Source organism: Otolemur garnettii, unplaced genomic scaffold, assembly GCF_000181295.1.
Source record: "Otolemur garnettii isolate 467f Iridium unplaced genomic scaffold, OtoGar3 scaffold00042, whole genome shotgun sequence".
Lineage (NCBI taxonomy): Eukaryota > Metazoa > Chordata > Mammalia > Primates > Galagidae > Otolemur > Otolemur garnettii.
Genome location: NW_003852437.1, coordinates 3,457,314 through 3,482,237, shown reverse-complemented (window position 1 = coordinate 3,482,237; position 24,924 = coordinate 3,457,314). Strand labels below are relative to the sequence as shown.

Genomic DNA, 24,924 nt, shown 5'->3' with positions numbered 1-24,924 from the left:
ATAGTTGCTCTACATTCACTTTTTAAAAAAGAAAATAGCAGCCCCTTGCCCCTATGTTTTTATACTTATTTCACTAAAGAAAGCCAAGAACTTAATACTATGTATTTTTGGAAAAAGAAAAAAGCAAACATGGAAAATACTATACCACAGTTTCTTTTGTGTGTGTGTTACATAAATTAGCCCATTATGGGCGTGTGATTTCTGAAAAATGGAGCTTCTACGGGTCTGTCAATTCCTTCAGTCTTCTGGTGGCCGAGTTCACTGTGACAGCAGAAGTGGGTCACAGGTCCAGGCACCACCAGCTACTGTGTTCATGTAGGAACATGGTGCCAGACCCTCAAAGCCCGTCTCTTCCTCTTGGTTTTTTCCACAGAAGGACCAAGTGCACTTGGTTTGATGGCTGATGTCAGTTTTCTTCACCATTTTCTGGAAGGAGGCACCAAAGCAGGTCCAATGTTTACCTCTGATCCCGACCTTCTCGGTGCCGTTGGCTATGTTGCCAAGAACTAGGCCCCAGCCCAGAGAGGTATAGCATAGTTATTTAACCACCGGACTTAGAAGAGCCTCCTAAAGTTTACCTGCACTTAAAAAAAAATCTCTGCCTTTTCTTGAAATCTTTCAGAAAGGGATTCACTGTCTCTTTTGGTAATTCATTCTGCATTCAAAGACTCCTTCCCAGGGGTAATCAACGTTGTGCCTGATGCTCTGGGCTCCTCTTCTGTATTGGGTAGGAAAGGTGATGAGCTCCTCCCTACTGTTTTGAGACACGATGACACTTTTCGCCACACCCCTTACCTGATACACATCCAGAAGATAAACCTGAAAATAGTATGCACCGGAAGGCACAAGACTGAGTACAAACATTTGTTGACAATGTTAATTTCATTAGCGTTTAAAGTTTCTGCAAACAGAATATTTATTGTTGTTCATGTTACTAGGTTTCTTCCTGAAAACAGACTAGAAAATTTATGAGAAGATAAATTATCTATTATTAAACATAAATTAGGTGCACCTAATACTTTTTGACTGAAAAAAATTTGAGACATGGAATAAATTTAACATAACTTATATTTACATTTCCCAAGCAAAACTCTTGACATGATTATGAATTAAAAGATTAAAAATATAAACCATTTCAAGAAGTATCTATATATCCAGCAAAGCCTTGTAAGCAATGTGGTAATCAAATAGAAAACATCTTTTTTGGTTAAAAGACAAAACAAAATGATGTGAGGTTATGAAGAAGCTGCATGATTTCTTAACTGCAGCGATTCTCAACCTGTGGGTTGAGACCCACAGGAACTGTATTAAAGGGTCGTGGCATTTGGAAGGTTGAGAACCATTGCTTAACTGGTTTTGAAAGTAATTTCAAGAGTCCTAACGTTGTTTTGAGTGATGAAAGCATAACTGGACTATGTTCACATCCACAAGGACAACAATCATTTATCTTCCAGCGATCTCCAACCTTATTTAATCACCTAGCTCATCAGTAAAAGATCTATGCAGTTATATATCCAATGCATATTTAAAATTTCAATGAACTTGTATATTTCAATTTTAGAGCATATATAAATTAAAGGTACATTAAGAATGTAAATAAGATAGAATATTATTTTTATTTACTGAAGGGACAAACATCCTTTTCATGTTATTAAAACTTTTAGTTTCTTTTAAAATTTTAAATAAAAACAAGGCTATTCAAATACTTATTTTTTTAATTAAATGATAGCTGTGCACATTAATGCAATCATGGGGTACAGTGTGTTTTCATATACAATTTGAAACATTTTCATCAAACTGGTTAACATAGCCTTTATGTCATTTTCTTACTGTGTTAAGACGTTTATTTTCTACTCTTAGAAAGATTCACTTGTACCCTCGTAAGATAAACCGTAGAAGTGATCCCTCCAATCACTGTCCCTTTACCCATCCCCCCTCCCCTCTCCAAATACTTCAGTATTTAAAAAATTTTTTAGCTCAGCCACTTTGGCAAATGAAGATTTTGATTCTGAGTTCTATTTCAGTTTATTTCAGAATTCCCTTTTAGGGGGTTACATTAGAAAGAATACCTGCCAGAAACATCACAGGAATGCAGTTCTTGTTAATGATGGATATAAATCTGTATTTCAGATCCTCTTGATAATCCAGAATTTTTGTTGGCTGACGCCTTGACAGAGCTGATCAGTCTTCATTGCTTTTACCTACTCCCGTGGCTAATGGAGCTCAGATGTAAAAAGTGACAGCTGTGGTATTTTCTGCTTGTTTGTGGTAGTTATTACCATTACCTTTGATACGTGGGTTCTTTGTAGGAAGAATCTTCTAATGTTACTTGTTCATTTTGAGAAGGTGAGTTTAAAGCTGGGTAGTATAACCTGCGATGTAAACTCGTGTAATAAGGCACAGGGGAACAGTATGTTGGGAGTAAATAAGTAAGAGCACGGCCTCACACCTTCTCCAGTGACTCCTAACTGTCGGGGACGCGGATGGGAAGGTGTTCATGTTGATCTGCAGATTAAGCGAAAGCTTAATTTCTCTTTCATAAATTCTCTCCCACAGTCTTAGTCTGTTTGCACTGCTATACAAGAAATAACCCGAGGCTAGGATTTATAAAAAAGAGGTTTATTTGACTCACTGTATAAGAAGCATCTGCTTCTGGTAAGGGACTCAGGAAGCTTCCACTCATGGTGACAAGGCCAAGGAAAGCATGGTGGAAGGAAGGAAGGGAGAGAGAGAGAGGAGGGACGTGGCAGGCTCTTTGTAACAGGAGGTTGCACGCAAACTAATTGAGACAGAACTCACTTGTCACTGCTAGGACAGCACCAAGCCATTCCTAAGGGACTCGCCCACATGACCCAGACACCTCCCATGAGGCTCCACCACCAATACCCGGGATCAAACTTTGACATGAGATTTGGAGGGGACAACTAAACCGCATCACGCACCCAATATAATTTCCAGTATTTTCTTTCTTTTTTTTTTTTTTGAGACAGAGCCTCAAGTTGTCCCCCTGGGTAGAGTGCCGTGGCATTACAGCTCACAGCAACCTCCAACTCCTGGGCTCAAGCGAGTCTCCTGCCTCCACCTCCCAAGTAGCTGGGACCACAGGCGCCCACCACAACACCCGGCTATTTTTTGGTTGCAGCCGTCATTGTTGTTTGGCGGTCCGGGCTGGGGATTCGAACCCGCCACCTTAGGTGTACGTGGCTGGCGCCTTAGCCGGTTGAGCTATAGGCGCCGAGCCAATTTCCAGTATTTTCTTCCCACGTTTTAATGATTTCCGAGTCTATTCTTAGGTATAGAATTGGAGGCCACTATGGATACCAGTGATAATTATTTCAAAAGCTATCTCATAATTTTTTGCTTTGCATAACCTTTATTCTTTACATGTGAAGGTCATGTCTACACATTTTTGGATATATTATCTTAAAAACATTACAATGCTCTTTAGAAGTGGCAGGATCAATAGTATCATCATTCGCTAAGTAAAAATTTTGCAGTTTAGGTGCCTTGTCTATTTGAACATTTTTCTCAAGGGAAATCCTTTTCAATTGGGATTCAACCAGAGAAAAACCAGCAGCAGTAATATATGAATGGATTTATTGCAAGGAATTAATTGGCTCACGCAGTTGTAGGGGTTGGCTAGGCCAATCTGATATCCAGAGGGCCAGACGTCAGGCAGGGCAGAATAACAAGCTGAAGCTGCTGTTCACAGGCAGAATTCCTTCTGGGAAGTTCCACGTCTATTCTTAAGCCCCTTAAACTGATTAAATCAAGCCTATTGAGGTTATCTAGGATTATCTTCCTTACTTAAAATAGGCTGATTATGGACTTTGGTAACACCTTCAAAATATTCTCTCAGCAACCCAGTGATTAGTATTTGATTGAATGACTGGGATTACAGCTTTGCCAAATTGATGCATAAAGTGACCACTACAGGTGGCAATTATCTCTGTGGTCACACAGCAGTCACAGAATATTACTGTGTTTATTTTATACTCATATGGAGAAAAGGTTTGGTTTAAAAGCTGCTATATGCAAACTTGACCATTTTTTTATACAAAGCATAGGGCAGCGCCTGTGGCTCAAAGAGGTAGGGTGCCAGCCCCATATGCTGGAGGTGGTGGGTTCAAACCCAGCCCTGGCCCAAAACTGCAAAAATAAAAAAATAAAAAAAGAATACAAAGGTCCAAAATTAGATGGAAGTTCTTGTTATGCAAAGTCCACGGAACGTGCCTGCACTGTTGCTTTGTGGGGAGATGTCTTGCTACAGGAGCCTTCGAGTACAACCCCTGAAGATGTGCACATAGCACTTTGCTACAAGCAGCTAGAAAACTTATGCCAACTCCTTGCCTTGTTCTTGATGAAGAGAAACTGAAGATGATACAGGCTGTCAGCGCAGTTCTCAAACTTTTGAGGTTTGGGAATCCTTTCTATACCTCACAATTATTGAGGTCTCTAAATAGCTTTTGTTTATATCGGTTATATCCACAAGTATTTACTATATTAGAATTAAAACTGAGTAATACAAAAATATTAACTCATTAAAAAATAAACCTATTATATGGTAACATATTTTCAATTGAGAAATAATTCTTTTCCAAATAAAAAAGAAAAAATGGTAAAAATAATGGCACTTAGGATTTTGCAGATCTCTTTCAGATTCCCTAATCAAAGGCAACTATATTCTCATATACCTGCTTCATTAATAAATATGTTGAGTATGTTGTTTTTATTGACATATATAAAGAAAAACCTAGGGAACTTCAGACTTCCTGAAATCTTGGGGGTCCCCAAGGCCCACACTCAGAAACTGTTGTCCATGGTCATGGTTCCTTTGCAGGCCTTGAATGCCTCTGAGAATCTGCGAAACAATAATAGACTTTGGGGAGATGCTGGAATGGACACAGTTTTGTGAGTTACCCTTGAAGGTCGCCTGTAGTCCCATGTTCTCCCCATAAGTAAGTCCATTAGCTCCTGTTTAGGATGTTTGGACAGTGGTCTGACAAGTGTTCTTTTTATGTAATGGGAAATAAACTGCTTTTTCCAACACCTAGAGTTTCAAAACCAAAGAGGAAATAATATTAAAAACAATGAAGGAATAATGTAAGAAAAGAAAAAAAGAACTAAAAGGTAATTTACTAGCTGGGTGGCCTGTAGTCCCAGGTACATGGGAGGCTGAGGCAGGGGGATGGCTTGAGACCAGGAGTTTGAGGCTGCAGTGAACTATGATGAGGCTACTTTACTCTAGCCTGGGATACAGAGCAAGACCCATACATTAAAAATAAATAAATAAATAAATAAATAAAGTGGTTTTTTACTCAGTAAAGATCTTCATCATAATACTTGAAAGGCCAAACCAATTTTAGAAGGTAACTTGGCTAATCTTTTGCTGCATGTATAAAGATTATGAATAGAAACAATCTCATAAAAATCTGCATAAACTAGACGAATGCCTAATTGAGTCATCATCAACAACTTAAGACAGAAGCACCGTGTCAAGTATTTACCTGTACATGTCATGCTGGTGGCCAACCTTCTGCCAGGAAGAACCTGTGTGCAGGGCAGAATGGTCACCTGCTGATCATATGCAGTAACTCGTTTGTAACTGGGGAGTAGGGAAGTGAAAAGCACTAAGGACGTTTCAGGTAAATGAAAAGCACTAAGGACGTTTCAGGTAAATAGAACATTCTGCACTGGTGCTTTCGCAGTTTAAAAGCTCAATCATTTATAAACATTCTGATAAAGATCAGAAAGTAAAATACACTCTTGCTTAAGACATAGGTTTGCATTTACTAAAGACAAGATTCTATGACAAAAGAAAATTACACTCAGTATTGTCAACAGGCAATAATGCACTCATCTTAGTCAATGGAAAGTCTTACAAAGGGTCTACAAAAATAACTGAATGTAGCACTCATTTGACTATGGGAAGTTGGGAGGACACAGGTGCCTTATGGCTCTGGCTACAGAATCAGGGACATGACATGGTAAATGTAAGCTAAATGACAATGCCAAGACAGAAAATGACTATAGGTGACTTCAGTAGGTATACTCTAAGTGAGTAATAAACTTAGAGGAAACTACATTTCTAGGGAAGTTTGGGCACAAATGTTTTCTCTGTAGGGCACTAGAAGTGTCAGTGATCATAACTGTGCTGGCATAGAAACCACACATCTGGAAAGACTCCAAAGGTTGAAGATGGGTCCTTGGACAAAATATTCCTCCAATAGGCTCTAGAAGGGGTGTGAAGTTAAGAGCAGGTTTACTGAAGAGACAAAGAAACAAAGGGGCCTGGGGGAGAAAGACCTTTAAAATGACTGATTATTTGATAGGCAGAGGAAAAAAGGTTAGTGATTTTAATAACAGTAGTCACCTGTACAAAGGATCATTATATAATCGGGGCTATTTAATTTCCAATTTTGCAGGAAAATCAGTATTCAGCTGTGTTATGAAGCATTTAGTCCAATATAACAAAGTCACTTGAAAGTTACTAACATTAAACAATGAGGTAAGATCCAAGGATGGTGTGGGACCTTTGCTTTTCAAAGACAAGATATGCATACCCCTGGAAGGCTGTCTGCAAGCAGGGCAACTGTGGTCTCTGCCAAGTTTTCATGCTATTTTCTGTATGTGGTACTATCTGTTCTGTAACTCAGGGGCAACACAAATGCCCACTATAAGACATGAATTTCCACTGGGGTTATTAATTACTCACACAGCCTTCCTCTAAGGGAAGGCTTGTAAGTGGTTCATACTCAACACACAAGTGATGAGCATTCATGTGGCTTTCACTATACATACAGAGGTAAATGGAAATTCTTGGAAGCGGAGAACTTCATAAAATGGAAAATTAACCATTCTCATTTTGAAGAAATATTACTTAAGATTAATTTCTTATGTCAGAGCTGGCAGGCTTAAAATGCATTCCTTGCACTATACTGTTGCAATGAAATTTCATTTTTGAATTTGCATGCTGATTAAAAATTATGAAGTGACATTATGGTGCGATTTTGTTTAAATTCTGGAAAAACTGCAAAATACCTTTAATTCAATTTAAGTAAGTCACAGCCTTTCAGCACAGGTGATAGTATTCTTTCTATATTTCTGAAAAGAGTACTCTGTAGATTAATAAACATGAACAACTTAAGCACAGTAAATCTCAAGAGGCTAGTAAATCAGGGGCTAGAAAAGGCATCATTTTCCCCTGTCCACATGAAAGGGTAGCTTGGGTTGATTAATTCTGCATTGGTAAATTCAATTCCTAAATTTATTTTTTGAGACAGAGTCTCACTGTACTGCCCAGGTTAGAGTGCCATGGTCTCAGTTCTAGCTCAACTCAACTTCAAACTACTAGGTTCAGGTGATCCTCCTGCTTTAGCCTCCCAAGTAGCTAGGACTACAGGCACCTGAAACAACACCCGGCTAATTTTTCTATTTTTAGTGGAGACAGGGTCTTGCTCTTGCTCAGGCTGATCTTGGAACTCCTCCTGCCTCAGTCTCCCAGAGTGCTAAGGATAACAGGTGTGAGCCACTGCATCCAGCCAATTCCTAATATTTTGGTAAGTGGTTGGTTTGATAATTATTTGTAAAATATTAATAGTTACATGTTAAATTATGTTAAGATTTTTATTTCTTGTTGTTAATTATGAAAAGGACCAATTCCTAAAACTAAATGCATTTGCTCATTCTGCTGAGGTCATACCAAGAGAAAAGCTGAAGCTGCAATAGCACAGTAAAGCTATCTGGGTGTGAAGCAAATGGTTATGGAATTAGGTATGTGTAGTTTATATTGTCTATAAATATATCTTTTCAGTTCATCGGGAGTCATTTAACAGAGTGATTCTCCAGATTCAAACCCATTTAAATTCTAAGGATTGAGGCTATTCTAGGAACTGAGACGATGTGACTTTTTCACTCATTCATTAGTACAGCTACTCAAACAAAACTACTTATGAACACAGCTGTATGTCAGTGAATATAAAATGACAGAGGAAGAAAATTTAAAAATTCTTTGCTTGCAGCCAAGATGTGGGGGATTAGATCTACATTTCTTTTGAATTGGAAGAACTGTCACAATTGTTTCGAAGAAATAAATGTATTTAAAATATGGAATTCTATAGTACAAGAAATTTTGACATTGTTTGTTAAGAGACAAAACCAAAACATCCTGTATATTTTATGGCTTAGAAATTCAATAATTCCACAATTTTAATTTCCACTAAAATATTTAATTGATGATATCTTACAGAAATAAATAAGAGCAGCTTTTCTCTAATACAGACAAGTATATTTATATATGTCCTTCTTATTTTTTACAAAATTGAAGCATATCAAATTGTTTTCTCCAAAACACACTTCATAAAGTAATGCCAGGAAACAAACTAAAAGAAATACTGAAATAGTTTCATTATTAAATTATAAACATGGGCCTTCTGAACTTAAGCATGACATATGATTTAGTAAAAGAACATGAGATTTGGAGTAAGGGGACCTGAACTCCAATGCTTACTCGCTATATGTCATAACCAAGCTTCTCAGTATTTCTGAACCTCAGTTCTCTACCTTTAAAACAGGAATGATATTATCGAAACTTCTCACAGGAGTGCTGGGCAAATTAAATACTTAAATATACAGGAAAGCTCTCTAGACTACGTAAAGAGCTACAAAAATAATAGTTCAATTTAATTTCATATAAAATAATCAATGCATATCTCCCTTCAACTGAAGAATAAGCACCAAAAGTGTGTGTTTCTTCAGCTGAATTATATCACCCAAAAAAACTAGAGTAAGAAAATGCACCTTAACTAAGCACCAAAGCCTCTTGGACAAATGGGATCCACGGGATATTTCTATTAGTTTTTTGGGCAGCTAAGCAGGAGCTAATGAGTCCAGAGGGTCATTTAAAACTGAAGGCTCAAAGAAAACAAAACAAGAACATGTGTATTATATCAGATGGCCAGGATACAATGAGCTAGTCCTTATTCAGTGATTTCAAAGTTCATTAATTCTTCACAGAAGAAGAAACACTCAGTTATTACCACTTGCAACTAGTTGCTTATATGAACGTGGCATTCTCTTGTTCAAAAGATCATACACTAGACCTTAACGGAAGAACTGGATTAAATAACAAAGTCCAAATTTACGTATTCGTGGCTAAAAAGTCTAGTTACACAACACAGGAAAGAAAGAGAATCTAATACATTGGTATAATGATAATTAAAAAAACCTGCCATATTTTCCATGTTACAGTGGTTAAGACTTAAAATCATAAAAAATTGCCATATGTACAGATATATCAATCTTAAAAATGTATAAAAACTCAAAAATCAAGAGCAGAGAATGCAGATAATTTTAAGGTAAATGTTACAACACTTTGACACTACTTAATACATAACAGAAAAATGAAAAGTTTTCAATGTTTAGATTTTTTTGTAGCAAGACGTAGAAAAAAGAAAGAATTGTCTGATATTAACATATCGTTAGGAGTTGTATTACTATTAAACTAGTATGCATGGAGTCTAAACCTACTGAAATAACTAAGGGTTAATATAATTCACTAGCTACTTAAAATATCACCAACAAGATACTGGTGAATCATGTGCTATAGACACTGATGGCCCTTCCAAAAATGAGATTCATGTTGGAATATGAATCTGACAGGTCATATAAAACTAGACTAGTTTACTTTTTCTCTTATTATGACTCTTTTAACTTTTCAAAAGGAAAGTACACATTACTCTCTTAATTCTCTTGCCGCATCAGATATACTCTTTGAAACAAAAATAAATGTTTTATTAGGAACGTAAAATTAAAAATCTGTATAGAACTTTTGAATACAGTATGTTGAAGAGCATACAGTAAGTGCTAGGCCACTGTATAACTAAAAAAAGAAACAAATTCATTCACCTAGGAACAGTGTTTACTGACATCTACTGGATTATTGTAACTTATAACTTTGCTCTACAGCTATGAAAGTTTATTGATACACTGAAGTCTGTGGACTGAGTCAAGTGCAGTTCATTCAAGCTCTTCAGTTTCTTTGGTAAACAGGTCTGCCAGATCAGCCACGGTCAAGACGGATGCCTCCGAATGCTTCACTGATGAGTTCGTGTGACTGCAAGGTTTTCCAAGTGAGCACAGTCAGAAAGAAACACCCCCAAATCAGTGATTATACTTGTAATAAAAAAAGACTAGATACATATTTGTTCTTAAGTTTTTATAACTGGGCCGTATGAAAATGCCAGAAAAAAATAGGCAGTGAGATCATTATTAAATCTTGCCAAAATTGGTAAAGATGTCTATATATTATTTTCGGGCCTTGCTATAAAATATTTTTTCCTGCCCAATTAGTAAAACAAAAAAGAAGCTCCATACAACTGCTACTAAGGCTCTTACCTTAAAACTTATCTTCCTACCATCTACATTTTTGTTTATTTATTTATTTTTTGAGACAGAGTCTTGCTTTGTTACCTGGGCAGTGGTGTGCTCATAGCTCATTATAACCTCAAACCCCTAGGCTCAAGTGATCCTCCTGCCTCATCCTACTGAGTAATGAGGACAATATGCATGTGCCACCATGCCTGGTTTATTTTATATTTTGCTTTTAGAGAAGGGGTCTCACTATGCTGCCCAGGCTGATCAATCTTAAACTCTTGGCCTCAAGCCACCTCCCACGTTGGCCTCCCCAAGTGCTGGGATTACAGGCATGAACCACTGTGCCCAACTTAATTTGTTTTCAGAGACTTTCAATGGTTTTTCTTCTCATTGATATTTTACTAATGCAACTTAAACTAAAAGTCGCAGAAGTGTCACACATGGAAACAAGGCAAAAAAGCTTTCATGTTTTAGGTTTTTGTGATAGCATCCTCTTTCTTTCCCATAAACCACCAATGGAAAAAAATTTTTAGTTTCAAGTTGCTTTTTCACTATGCAAAGTACCTCTGTGGAAACAATCGCTTCGAAGAAAGTATCTCTTTCTAGGGTATCCTCCAATCCTTATCCTCCAAGGATGTAGAAAGGCATTGGTTTTTATTTTCAAAATGACTTTTAAAAAAAATTATGGCATAAACATTAGAAAGTTTTATGATTCCAAAGATCAAGTTTTTAAAATTAAAACTGTTTTGGCTTCTTCTCTGCTTCTGTTCTGCCTTTGGAATTGATACCACAGTTATCAGCCAAATTTTACCATCCAGATATTCCTATTTGCATTTGACTAACGAGTGTAATAGGATGCAGCAATACAAGTTCAGTGTATACACATCAGCCTAAGGCCTATAAGTCAGGCAAAAAGATATATTTCATTTACAAAGTGATCCATGTTACACAGACTAAGTATTTTTACTTATTATAACCTATTAATAAATTCATTCAAATATAGAATGATCACAGCAGTGACTATGAAATAACGAATAGACAAAATGTCACACTTTGCTTTTAGAAAGTATTTGTGTTTACATCTTTTGCTGTCATCTAATGAAGTTCCAAACATGTACATATACTTAAACAGGAAAACTTTACATGTCGTGAGTGACTTAAAAAGAAAAAAAGGGAAACTTTCCCCTATCGAGTTGTAGCTGACGGTTACCTACCTCCTCTCAGCTGTTTTCAGCATTGCCTGCATTCTTTCTTCTATTGTTGCTTTAATTAGGAATCTGTGTACAATAGTAGGTCTAGAAGACACATAACAATTTTAAGCTTAAAAACATCTTAAAGCAAATTAGTACAAACTGATTTCCCATATTATACACTCTATTCACTAGTCAGTTGGTGCCCACTTGTGGCAGGTACTAATCAAGGTGCCTGGGGGAGATTCAGCAACAAGTAAAATGTACTATTTAATCTTCACAACTAACATTCTCATGTGGGTGACAGAAAGCAAACAGATTTAAAAACAAGTTTCAGATACAGACAATACCATGAGGAGGCTGAGACAGGAGTGAACAGAGTGATGGGAATGAGGCCAGCAGGAGAAGGAGTAGGAAGAACACCAAAAGGAAGCAGCAGCATGTTTGTGCATGGTCCCTGGGAAGAGAAGACACTTGAACAAGCTTCAAGTGATCAAGGAGTCAAAAGAAGGCTAGCATGGTGGAAGCATTCTACAAACAAGGGAGAGACGTGGTAGTAAGGTTGGAGACTGTGCAGGGCCCAGATCATGTAGGGTCTTACAGGACATGACCAAGTATTTGGATTCTGTAGTGGTTATAATGGGAAACCTGCAGGGAGTTTATGTATGATTCGACTTATACTTGACTGTACTTTAGAAATGTCTGGCAGCAGGAGTGGAGCCAGATAGTACAGAGAAGCCAGTTAAGAAGTTCTGCAGTGATCTAGGTAAGAGAAGTGAACTGTACTTGGTTTTATCAGTGGAGACTATAAGTAGTTGGTAGATTTGGAATATCTCTTGGGTGTCAAGCTGACAAGACTTAAATGAAGATCTGGATGAAGATGTGGAAAGAGAAATATAGACAATCCCTAGATTTCTGATCAGAGCAACTAGAGGTGAGAGTGCCATGCTGTAAAATGAGGAAGGCTTGGGGTTGGAGGGCAATGGAACATGGTTTTATTTTGTCCATGATTAACCTGTTAGACACTCATTTGACAGGTACCCAAGGGGAGGGCAGAGTCCAGAGATAAGCATACAAAGACGGAACTGGATATGTGAACCTGGGACAAAGGCTACAGGGGCATGTCTGGTTTGGGGGATAAACATTTGGGAGTCATCCAGGTGAATGCTACTTAAAACCGGGATATTGATGAACTCATCTTGGGAGTATAGATGGAGAAAAACAATCCTCAGACCATGGCAAGAAGCAAGTCATTAACAATGTTATTAGCCTCTTTCACTAATATGATGGGGAGAAAAAAATCAGAAAGGAGAGAGAATGGGAGCGAGAGAGAGAGAGCGAGAGAGCGAGAGAGAGAGAGAGAGAGAGAGAGAGAGAGATATGGAATGTAGGGAAGTGTTTGCTTTTTATTTTTAAAAATGGATAACATGAAAGCACACCTGTGTGGTGATCTATTACAGGTTGAGAATCCCAAATCCCAAAACCCCAAATCTGAAACACTCCAAAATCTGAAATATTTTAAGTGCCAACATGACATCACATGTGGAAAATTCTACACCTGACATCATCTAATGGGTTGCAGTTAAAACTTTGTTTCAGGCTCGGTGCCTGTGGCTCAAGCGGCTAAGGTGCCAGCCGCATACACCTAAGGTGGCGGGTTCGAATCCCCAGCCCGGGCCCGCCAAACAACAATGATGGCTGCAACCAAAAAATAGCCAGGCCAGGCGTTGTGGCGGGCGCCTGTAGTCCCAGCTACTTGGGAGGCTGAGGCAGGAGACTCGCTTAAGCCCAGGAGTTGGAAGTTGCTGTGAGTGTGATGCCATGGCACTCTACCCAGGGGGATAGATTGAGGCTCCGTCTCAAAAAAACAAACAAACAAAAAAAAACTTTGTTTCACACACAAAATTATTAAATATACTGTATAAAATTACCTGTAGGCTACATATACAAAATGTACATGAAATATAAATGAATTTCATGTTGCCCTAAGATAATCTCATTATGTATATGCAAATATTCCAAAATCTAAAAAAATTCCAAATATGAAACACTTCTGCTCCCAATCATTTTAGTTAAGGGATACTCAACTTGTATAAAAGGAAAGTCCTTAAGAATATGAAAATGGATGGGACCCAGGGTGAATGGAATGGCTGGCTTTTCAAAACAAGGGGATCCTTCTTTGGCTGTACCAACAGGGAAGGCATACACAGTACCTTCCTGCTGTTACTACAGATGACACAGCTGTGCTCCCACCTGGAGCTGTCCCTCTGCTTCAGTCGTAGATCCCGGGTGTCCCTGCCTACTCGACAGCACGGTTCCAGCATTCTCCTCCCTTTTGCCTCACTAGTGTTTTCTGTCTCTAATGAATCCTTCCCTTACTTTTCCACTTAAAAGGAAAAATAAAAATAACCCCCTTCCCTGGATTTCATTCTCTTCCTTTTCTCTACAGCAAAACTCATCAAAATACCAGTCTGGTCCTTCCAGCTGCACAGAAGCAGCAGTATGCTGCAGTTAAGGCATGGACTGTGCCGGCAGAACGGCTACACCTGAAATCTGCCACCAATTTTACTTAGCTGTGTGACTACGGACAAGTTACCTAACGCCTCTTGGTTATGTGAGTATTTCTCATTCTTTTGTGCCCTCGAATCAGGCTATTACCTCTACCACTTCATCAAAATTGGCTTTGATCTCCATGCTGCTAAACCTAATAATTCTTAACCCTAAAATTTCTTGACATTTCACAGCATTTGACAGACTTGACTACATCTTCCTAGAATTATGTTCTTTACTTGGCTCCCAGGGCACCCGTCTTGTGAATTTCTCCTAACTCACGGATCTTTATCTGTCACTTCTGTGGTTCCTCTCTTTTCCTGGCATTTTAACGTTGGTGCCCTGGAGTTCAGTTCTTCTCTATCTACACTCACTTCCTGGGTAATCTCATTCCATCTCATGACTTGAAAATTCCATTACATGCTGTTGACCCCAAATGTTTATCTAGTCTAGCCTAGACTTCTCAACTCTGGATTTGTATATCCAATTACAGAATAAAAACCTCTATTTGCATATCTAATAAATGTCTCAAACTTAAATCTAAAGTAAATTTCTGTTCTTCCCTCACTAAATCTTTTCTGCCCCATCATCTTCCCTAGCTCATCAATGCTACAGCATCCTTCTAGTTGTCCAGGCCAAAAGCCTCGACATTCTCACACCCTATGTCCAGGCTGAACACAAACAGTATCAGTTCCACCTTCAAAATTTATCCAGAACCTGACCACTTCTCACCATGTATGCTGTCCCCACCATGGTCAACTCACCTTCAGCTCTCAGCAGGATGACTGCAATGACCTCCAAGGCTCTCCCTGCTTCTATTCTCCTTTGCCCCCTTTACCCCATCTCATCTCAACACAGCCCACAGAATGATTCTTTCAAAACTTAAGTGAGATCATACCAGGCTCCCTGTCTTCCAGAGTCAAAGCAATGTCCTCACAGCAACCTCCTGGGTCCAGTATAATTCCCTCCCCGCCAAGTCCTCTTATGTCATCTATGCTTCTCTCTCCCTTGGCTCATGCCACGGCAGCAACCCGGCTACTCGCCATTCCCTAAACATGCCATACCCCTGACTTAGGGTCTCTGCACCGAGTATGCTGTCTAGTTGAACATTCTTCCCCAAGATATCTGCATAACTTTCCCACCCCTTTCAAATCTCTGCTCAGATGATACCTTCTCAATAAGGCCTTCTATACCTTTCCACCTGCCCAGACATGCTTTCATAATCTTCCTCACCCTGTTCTACTTTTCCATTTCCTATTACATTTGCTGTTGACTATGTATCTCTCAACTTCCTTACAGATAGAACTAAGCTTCATGAAAATCTCAAGGATCTAGAGCAGTACCTGGTACCAAGAAGATGCTCAATAAAGCCCTAACACATGAAGGAGGAGGGCACTGATGCAGGCAGTGTTCATGGTGATGATGGAAAGATGGAAGTGCTTCTAATCTGACTGTATTCGGTTCCCTGGTATAAGGCGAGATTTTCACCAATGTGAGAAGGAAGATAGAGAATACTTAAGATAGTCTGTTCAGAAAGCAGAAAACTCAATTTACTAGGAAGCAGAGTAAGATTGTTGGGGAGTGCTCAATGGCCTTTCCTTATGGCTCTAAACCTGAGCTGAGTCCAGTCTATGCTGTAGAAAAACACTAGAAAGACAATATATTAGTGTTTGAAAATACAGAAAACCAACAAAACCCAAATAAGATGTAACTGCATTTTAAATGACACTTGGTGGTACTTTAGAATGAGCCTGCATTTATTTCCATTACACAACTTTCCCCTGTTTTAAGGCTAATGAACATCTCCTCCCTGTTTAAAATTAAAACTCCTTATTTGCTCTTGCAGGTACTGCTTGCAGAGCAGCGCATGTTTCCCGAGCTTGACATGCAAGACCTCTCCTCCTGCTACTCCCTTTCTTTACTTTATATGCCAAGTACTTTCTATGTCCTTCTAGACCCTAGAAACTCCATGCTGTTCACCACCACATTACTTGTGTACATACAAGTCTCTTTAGCTGTGTGAATGACCTTCTCTAGCCCAACTTTGAAATAATTATTCCTTCAAGACTCAACATAATGAAGACTTCCCTAGCCAGTACGTCTATTATTACACTCTACACACAGTACCATAATACTTTAAGTCACCTGTTTCCAGTACTACATAGAGACCTCCTTGGGGGAAAAGATGGTCATATTCAATTTGAATTTTCAGTCTTTATCATAATGCCGGACATATGGTAGGTGCTTAATACTGATTTAGTGAGAATTTAATATGAATGTGTGTCTTTTTAAAAACCATCTAACATGGAGGAGATAATGAATCTGGGGGGCCTTAAAAAGATAGTCATCCATTCTGATATTTGAAAAACGGTACACATACCACATAATTTTCACTACTAGGTTTGCTTTGGGTCTTAAACGAAATCTAGTTATTCCTTTAAAACTAACCCGAGGGATGTTCTTTCCTAAAGGTAAGAACTTAGAAAGGAGCCATTTGTTTTCAGTTGTGGTTAGATAATGTCTTCTTTTAAACACAGGCCTATTTCAGACAATCAAAAATCCATTCTTCCCAAAGTCATGATGGTTACCTTCAACTCTCCAGCTGTCTTAGGTATTTTGTTTCTTTTTTTTTTTTTGAGACATAGCCTCAAGCTGTCACTCTGGGTTGGTTGAGTGCTGTGGTGTCATAGCTCACAGCAACCTCCAACTCCTGGGCTTAAGCGATTCTCTTGCCTCAGCCTCCCAAGTAGTTGGGACTACAGCCCCCCCCACCCCAATGCCCAGATATTTTTTAGTTGTAGTTGTCATTGTTGTTTGGCAGGGCCATGTTGGATTTGAACCTGCCAGCTGTGGTGTATGTGACTGGCACCTTAGCCCTTGAGCTACAGGTGCCAAGCCTGTCTTAGGTATTTCTGATAAGCCTTTTTGATAAAAAGATCAGGTTTTTGAAAGAAAGAAGACAAAAATTTGGGGAAAGTGTGGGGGGGGGGTTGCTGCTTGCAAGAGGGAAGGTTGGAAATCTCATACCTTTTGGTCATAAAATAATGCTTAAAAAATTAATAAGTCAGTAATAAATAGGCTCTGATGAACATAAATGAAGAGTGTAAGTGCTGACTTGGTTTCTCAGCAAACTGAAGCAGATGTGACTGATGGAATTTTAGTTCTTACTTTGTCTGTCCGATCCGGTGCACCCTCCCTATGGCCTGCAGCTCATGGGCAGGGTTCAGTATGGGCTCCACCAAGAGGACATGGGTTGCTTCAATGATAGTTAGTCCATTAGAACCTGTGTGCAGGGGCAGCAGCAAAATATTGATTTGAGGATCACGTTTAAATGCTGAAAGGTTCTCCTAAAAAAGAAAGGTACATTTTAATTTTAGCTGAATCAGTTAAAATAAGAGCAGTATATTATAGCTCACTTTAAAGATGTCTAATGGTATCTAATGGTAAGAAAATTAAATGGAAAATTACCAATTTTAGAAAATATAAACTTGTTGCTTGACTTTATGAGGAAAGGTATCACATAAGTGCTCTTATCCTTTATAACAGGGGTCCTCAAACTTTTTAAACAGGAAGCCAGTTCACTGTCCCTCAGACTGTGGGCCTCGGGATGAGTCGGCTGCTAAGCAGGCCAGGCAGTGGTGGCAAAAACACCCGGTGGGCCAGATAAATGTCCTCGGTGGGCTGCATGTGGCCTGCGGGCTGTAGTCTAAGGACGCCTGCTTTATAATATCTAGTACAATCACATCACAGGAAGCATGTGGTTTGTGCAAATTAAACTATACAAGGTTACAGGAAAAAGAAATACAGACAGACAGATAATGTGCTGCAGTTCATGTGAGATTAGGGACATGAATCTGCTAAATTTTCATTTGGTCTTTGAGAGAGTGTTAGGGTGTGCACCTGTCACTGTGCTCAGTGTGATGCCAAGGGCAATTCTGACCACATGCAGTTCCTCCTGACACATCTTTAGAACCTAAACCCTGGGCACCAGGCTGCTGTCCATTCAAAAGGTCTGTCATAGTCAATCTTTTCCTGTATTAAAGAAAAGGACCCTAAGTTGGATCTTTCCAAAAAAACAAAATGGTCTTGCTATGGGTATAATTAAGTAGACCAAAAAGCTACAGTTTCTCTACTTTGCTTTCAACTGTTAATTGTATAATTCACCAAGAAGTCAAACCCTGACTTTGTGGCTTATACTATGTACGACATAGGACAATAAATGTAGTAAGCTACTTATTACCAGTTTCCATTTGCAACAGATTCTACTACAAAGAAATAGAAGGAAAATCTTGACATACCTGGAATGTCTTAACACGACTGATTTGTGCAAATTCCATGTTGTTGTCAGTGAGAGCTTTTGAAATAATATCTAATACATCTTGCCACTACAACACATAAAACAATAAGAAAACCAGTATGTACACATATCTTTTATCTAAAGAGGATTGAAAATTGATTAAATAAAATTAACTTTTATATGCTAGTTAAGTAAATAAAAACGAAACCCTTAAATGTGGCACCATCAATATTACTTAGTTCTATATTGAAATAGTAGTGGTGTATGTTTTTACTTTTTGCATCAAATGGTGGCTGCAAACAGGGTGAAAACACTGGTATCTTTGAAAACTGAATTAAGATAAATGAATAACAGAAAATAAATAATGGAGAACATACTAGATGTGGTCACTTATCTTTCAAATATGAGAACTAGTTTTTACCCAACACTTTATTTAGTAAATTAGTTTTCCTTTTTCTAAACACTTGGTTTTAAAATAAGACTTTCAAGGTTATAGATTCCAATTTTTTAATATTAAAATAAGAAAATTCCTAAATGAAATTAATATAAAACCATGAAACACAGGAATTGTCTTGTGAAGTATCATCAAAAAAAATTTTTTTGAAACTTTGTCACCCTTGGTAGAGTGCTATGGTAGTGTCAAAACTCACAGCAACCTCAAACTCTTGGACTCAAGCAATCCTCTTGCTTCAGCCTCCCGGGTAGCTGGGACTATAGCCACCTACCACAATGCCTGGTTGTTTTTAGAGACAGGGTCTCTTGCTTAGGCTGGTCTTGAACTCCTGAGCTCAAGTAATCCACCTACCTTGGCCTCCCAAAGTGCCAGGATTACAGGTGTGATATACTGTGCCCAGTTGTATCATCAAATTTTTGTAAAAAGAATTCTATCTTTGCCAGGTGTGGCGGCTCACACCTGTAATCCTAGCGCTCTGAGAGGCCAAGGCACGTGGAACGTGAGCCAGACTGAGACCCTGTCTCTACCAAAAAAAAAAAAAAAAAAAAAAAAAAAAAAGGCCAGGTGTTGTGGTAGGCACCTGTAGTCCCAGCTACTTGGGAGGCTGAGGCAAGAGAAATGCTGAAGCCTTGAGGTTGCTGTGAGCTATAACGCCACGGCACTCTACCGAGGGCCACAAAGTGAGACTGTGTCAATAAGGGAAAAGAAAAAAATTAAAGGAAAAAAAAATAACTTCAAACTAGGATGACTGAAAACTGATGGAAAGACAATTGAAAGCAAGATTCAAAAATAAAAAAAATTAAAAAAATAAAAGAATTCTATCTTATGGTTGGGGGAAGAAATCTAACATGGAGAAAAATCTAAGATTAATTTTAAATCTTAATTATATTATGGTAAATATTAAAAATTAGTTCTTAGCTATAAGCTAATTAGAGGCAAGAAATCAACCCGAGTTAATACTGAGGATGAAAATGTCGAGTTTACCGTTGAGAAAACAAGTGCTTTAGCCCCTGGATCTCTCAGCTGTATTTTCATCAGAGTTCTGACCACAGCTTCCACTTTTGTAGAATGGCTGCCCTTTAAACAAAAAGGAAAAAAATGTCACAACCAAATAAAATATAGTTAAGAATGTAAGAAAAGCAACATAAAATACCTTTTATTATCAAAACTATAAAACTATACGTGCATCAAAAAAAATTATTAGGGGCATGTGTTTACTTTTTAAAAAAATTACTTTTTATAATGTTTTTTAAAAAATTACTTTTAAATTTTGTGCTTGTTGGGAATTTTCCTTAGTCTCAAATTATAGAAGTAAGGAAATTTATACTCAGAGAGATCTGAATATAAAAGAAATAGCAGAAGACATTAACAAATAGAAGAACATACCGCGCTCTTGGCTGGGAAGAATCAACATTGTTAAAAAGCATATATTACTCAAAAAAATCTACAGATTTAATGCAATTCCCTTTAAAATACCAATAGCATACTTTGAAGAACTCAAAAAAATGGTTCTTTGTTTTGTTTGGAATCAGGAGGAAAAAAAAAAACCTATACAGCTAAAGCAATCCTTAGTAATAAAAACAAATCTGGAGGCATCACTCTACCAGACTTCAGGTCATACTACAGGTTCATAGTGATCAAAGCATGGTATTGGCACAGAAAGTAGAGACATAGATCTAAGGGACAGAATCAAAAACCCAGAGATGAAACCAACCTCTTACCTTTATCTGATCTTTGATAAACCAAAGGAAGCATATACTGGGAAAAGAGTCCCTACTTAGGAAACGGTGCTAAGAGAACTCATTAAACCACGTGCAAAAGACTGAAACTGGACCCGTACCTCTCACCACGTACAAAAATTGACTTATGATGGATAAAAGATTTAAATCTAAGAGATGACTCCAGTGCCCACCGCAGTGCTTGGCTATTTTCCTGTTGCAGTTGTCATTGTTGTTTAGCTGGCCTGGGCCGGGCTCGAACCCACCAGCTTGGGTGCATGTGGTGGTGCGGTAACCACCGTGCTATGGGCGCAGAGCCATCATCTCTTCAATACTTTTATAGGAAGAAACATTCAAAGGTAAGCATATAAACAAAATAAGGAAGAAAACTATGCTAATTATAAGTTGATAAGACAGAATTATGAAAAACTTTCAAACCTTCATGCTAAAATCATTTGTCTAGACTCATTTTTCTGAATTTACAGACTTTCAATTATACTTGCAAAGTTAAGAAAGTGGACCTAACTCAATCTAACAACATCTCAAATAAGAACAAAGAGAAAACAGAAAATTAGAATAAAAGTAATCCCTTAGGAGTACAGACAGAAATAGCCATGTTCTTTGCAAGGTCTCACTTTTTAAAATACTCAAGCGAAGTATCAGGATAACTAAGAATTCTTTCATTTATTAAGCTGTTTCTTACCCAAAGTTCAAAGGAAAATAGGATAATCTTCAAGTATGAATGCCTTGCACTACTTCTGAAAACAAGGCTGGTAAATAATACTTATGCTAAGACCAATGTGTTAAGGTTGTTCCTCTAGAGATAAGAGTTCATATTTTAGACTACTTGGAGACACTGACATTATCATGAATTATCATAAAAATGTTGTCTCAAGTTATAAGACGCTATGCTGAAAATTCACTGCCTTTATGAATCTATTTTAGTAAGAATTCAATTTGCCATTAAATGAAAAAATTCATGGTCAACAAAGAAAAGATCACTGATGTAAAAAGGTAATTTGGGGGCGACGCCTGTGGCTCAAAGGAGTAGGGCACTGGCCCCATATACCGGAGGTGGTGGGTTCAAACCCGGTCCGGCCAAAAACTGCAAAAACAAACAAACAAACAAACAAACCAACAAAAAATCCCAAAAAAGGTCATGTGGAAAGGCAGTATACTGTAGCAGAAAAAGTGAACAGAAGTGAGGTAAAGACCTAGCTGTCTGATACATGAGATAACATAACATGTACTTTTTCAATTAACTTTGAAAATAAATTACAAAAAAGCAATATGTGTTATTGGGCAAGCTAACGTATATAGTATATAGGATGAAAGTTGAAATCTTTTCTTCCTTTCCTCCCTCCAGACTAATAAGAATTCACTGCTAGGAATCTGGCAGTTATCATAGACCTTCTGAATTTTAGAAGTCTATATAGGGTGGTGCCTGTGGCTAAGTGGATAGAGCACTGGCCCCATATAACGAGGGTAGCGGGTTCTAACCCAGCCCCTGCCAAACGGCAACAACAAAAAAACCAGCCAGGTGTTGTGGCGGGCACCTGTAGTCCCAGCTACGTGGGAGGCTGAGGCAAGAGAATCAATAGCCTAAGCCCAGGAGTTTGAGGTTGCTGCGAGCTGTGACACCACAGCAATCTACAGAGGGTGATAAAGCGAGACTCTGATTCTAAAAAAAAAGAAAAAAAAAGGAAGCCTATACAAAAATGCATATTTATATACTCCACAAATAGTTTCAACATGTTTTGTAACACGGCCTTTTTGTTTAACATTAGTATCCTTAGCAGTCCTTTCATAAGGGAGGCCTATATATTTATTGTACTTAATGGCTGCATAATAATATATACTGTGTACAACATTTTATTAAATATTTACTTATTAATAGACATTTAGATTGATTTCATTTTGTGTTGCTATCACAAACAACACTGCAGTGACTCCTTATATTTACAGCTTTGGGTACATACACAAATATTTATTAGATATTTGGATTTTGGTAGATTCCCCACCAAACTATTCTCTAAAGATGCTTTTTTAACTTTTACCTACCAGCAGTTAAATGCACTCGTTTCTTTGCACACCTGCTGAAGCTAATTTTTTTGCCAATCTGACAGGTAGAATTAGGAATACAATTTTCATTTAGTTTGCATTTCCCTGAGAGTTAGCTTTAAAAATCATTTGTTAGTCACTTACAGTTATTCCTGAATGAAGTGTCTATTCACGTCTTCTGCTAATTAAAAAAAACTGAGTTACCCTTTTTCACTGATTTCTAGGACCCCTTTATACACTGCAGATGTTAAACTGAGACTGTAAATGTTTTCCTGCCTCTCTGTGTACAGTTCATATTTGTGTGAAATGCAGTAAGAGTGCTATGAAATTTACAGCTACATCACTCACAAATGCTTGATGAATGATAGATACTTGGAATTATGTATTCTTTGACTATATAATTTTATTTTCACATTTAAATATTTTTAAAAAAATTTCAGAACAGGGGGTATACATGTTTTGTTTACATACTTTGCCATTGTACAGACTGAATCAAAACTACACATGTAAGTGTGCCCTTCACCCAGATAGTGTTTTCATAATGGAAAGATGAGTGATTTTACTTGAAGAATAGCACTTTCCTCAATTAATTGCCCTTCCTTGGGTCTATTTAATATATAATTTCATATGATATTCTATTGAGCATATTACATTTTTGTCTTCCTTTAGTTGATACATTGCTTGAAAACAAGAATCAAACGGCTTTTACCTTTATGTCAGCTATAGCCTACCAAGCTATGTTTGCTTGGTAAAAGAAATCCCACAAAACCATCTCATTTCTTACTATGTTAGGTTGATAATGTTACATTTAGTTATAAGCATTTTGTCCTCTCTGAAGTTCTTTTCTCACATCTCATCCTTTCCTCTTAGTCTCTTCAGGTTTTCCAGATACATCTATCAGCCCAAGCTTGGTACTCAATGCTTGGTTTTTCTTCATGATTTTGACATAGCAACATCAGTGCCCAGTTTTGGAGTGAACCTTTTGTCCCTTGCCTGCATCTGACTGTTATCTCCAAGTCACCAGTTCTCTTTAAAGTCAACAAGAGAAATAGGATGGGAAACAAACAAAGGGTTAGTTACCACGCAGCTCAAGGCTGTTTTCCCTCCTGTTTTTCTACTTAGAGATGAAGTCAGCAGCCAAGAACACTAAACATTTAACAGTGAAATGAAGTTTTTCACTTCCTGGACAATAAAGTACAATGTTATAATCTCCAGATTTTGAAGCAGGATGTCAGGGTCCTGAAAAAAAGAGCAGAACCAAAGGCCAACAAAAACTATTTCTCATGAAGTTTAGCCTGAAAGCCCTGGACTAGCATGAAGACAAGATCAGAAATGGGTTGTAATTTCTCATCCACCTAACAGGTGCAAGTGACTTAGTTTCATCACAAAGTTAAATGTGATGGGAATAAGGTGCTCTATGGTGGCACTTGTTACAAAACTGTGAGAACCTAAATGTTGAATTATAAGTTAGATATTAAAAGAAAACACAGTTGTTTCTTTGCCATATATTCAGTAAACTAAAGCAATGAAGTAATATCTGATTCAGACTTTGACCATTCTTTCCCCTCTGGAATGGAACTACTTTGCCAATGCAATCCTAGAGTGAGGTACTGCTGCTTTTCATTCACTGAAGTCTTATTTTGGGGAAAATGGAGGGAACTGTATTAATAGTAAAAATGTTGGAGTATGGTATAAAAAATTACACAGTGGTGGGCATCACTCTATTTCCCTTATGTCCCTTTCCTATCTACTGAGATCTGTTAGAGAAGAAAGAAATGAAAGGAGAACAGATATGAGATCATCTACCACAGCTGTAAAGGGCTATTTGCCTTTGATTTACACAAACAGAAGAAAAATAGTGCTCTATGATTACAAAGACATTGTTTCTTTGTATTTTTCTTTAATAATTTCTGTAATAAATAGCTGGGTGTTGTGGCAGGCGCCTGTAGTCCAAGCTACTTTGGAGGCTGAGGCAAGAGGATTGCTTAAGCCCAAGAATTTGAGGTTGCTGTAAGCTGTGACGCTGCGGCACTCTACTCAGGGCAACAGCTTGAGACTCTGTCTCAAAAAAAAAAAAAAAAAAATTCTGCAATAAAATCATTTCTGAATACCAGGGCATAATTTGAATAGGGCTTGACAATCCCTGACCCTGAAGCAAGAACCTGGGATATACAAAGCCCATTATATCCCTTTGTCACCGGTCCAGTCCTCCCCCTTCATTTGCTACCTTCTGTTTTTCCAATTTGCCTGATCTGCCCACATCTCTCTACCACTCCTTTT

General features: G+C 38.0%; 1 protein-coding gene across 4 annotated transcripts in view; it reads right to left on the bottom strand.

Moving 5' to 3' along the window:
* Window positions 1-8,215: 8,215 nt before the first annotated feature.
* SHPRH (SNF2 histone linker PHD RING helicase) overlaps window positions 8,216-24,924 on the bottom strand; it is an 85,473-nt gene continuing 68,764 nt past the window's right edge. For 3 of the 4 annotated variants that reach the window (XM_023513517.1, XM_023513516.1, XM_023513515.1), the window contains 5 exons: window positions 19,850-19,942; window positions 18,413-18,499; window positions 17,283-17,461; window positions 11,589-11,669; window positions 8,216-10,114 (listed from right to left, as the gene is read on the bottom strand). In XM_023513517.1, coding sequence (XP_023369285.1) covers window positions 10,018-10,114; window positions 11,589-11,669; window positions 17,283-17,461; window positions 18,413-18,499; window positions 19,850-19,942 — 537 coding nt within the window. In that variant the 3' untranslated portion in view covers window positions 8,216-10,017. The remainder of the gene's footprint in view (window positions 10,115-11,588; window positions 11,670-17,282; window positions 17,462-18,412; window positions 18,500-19,849; window positions 19,943-24,924) is intronic. The other variant, XR_002773547.1, reaches the window with a different exon arrangement.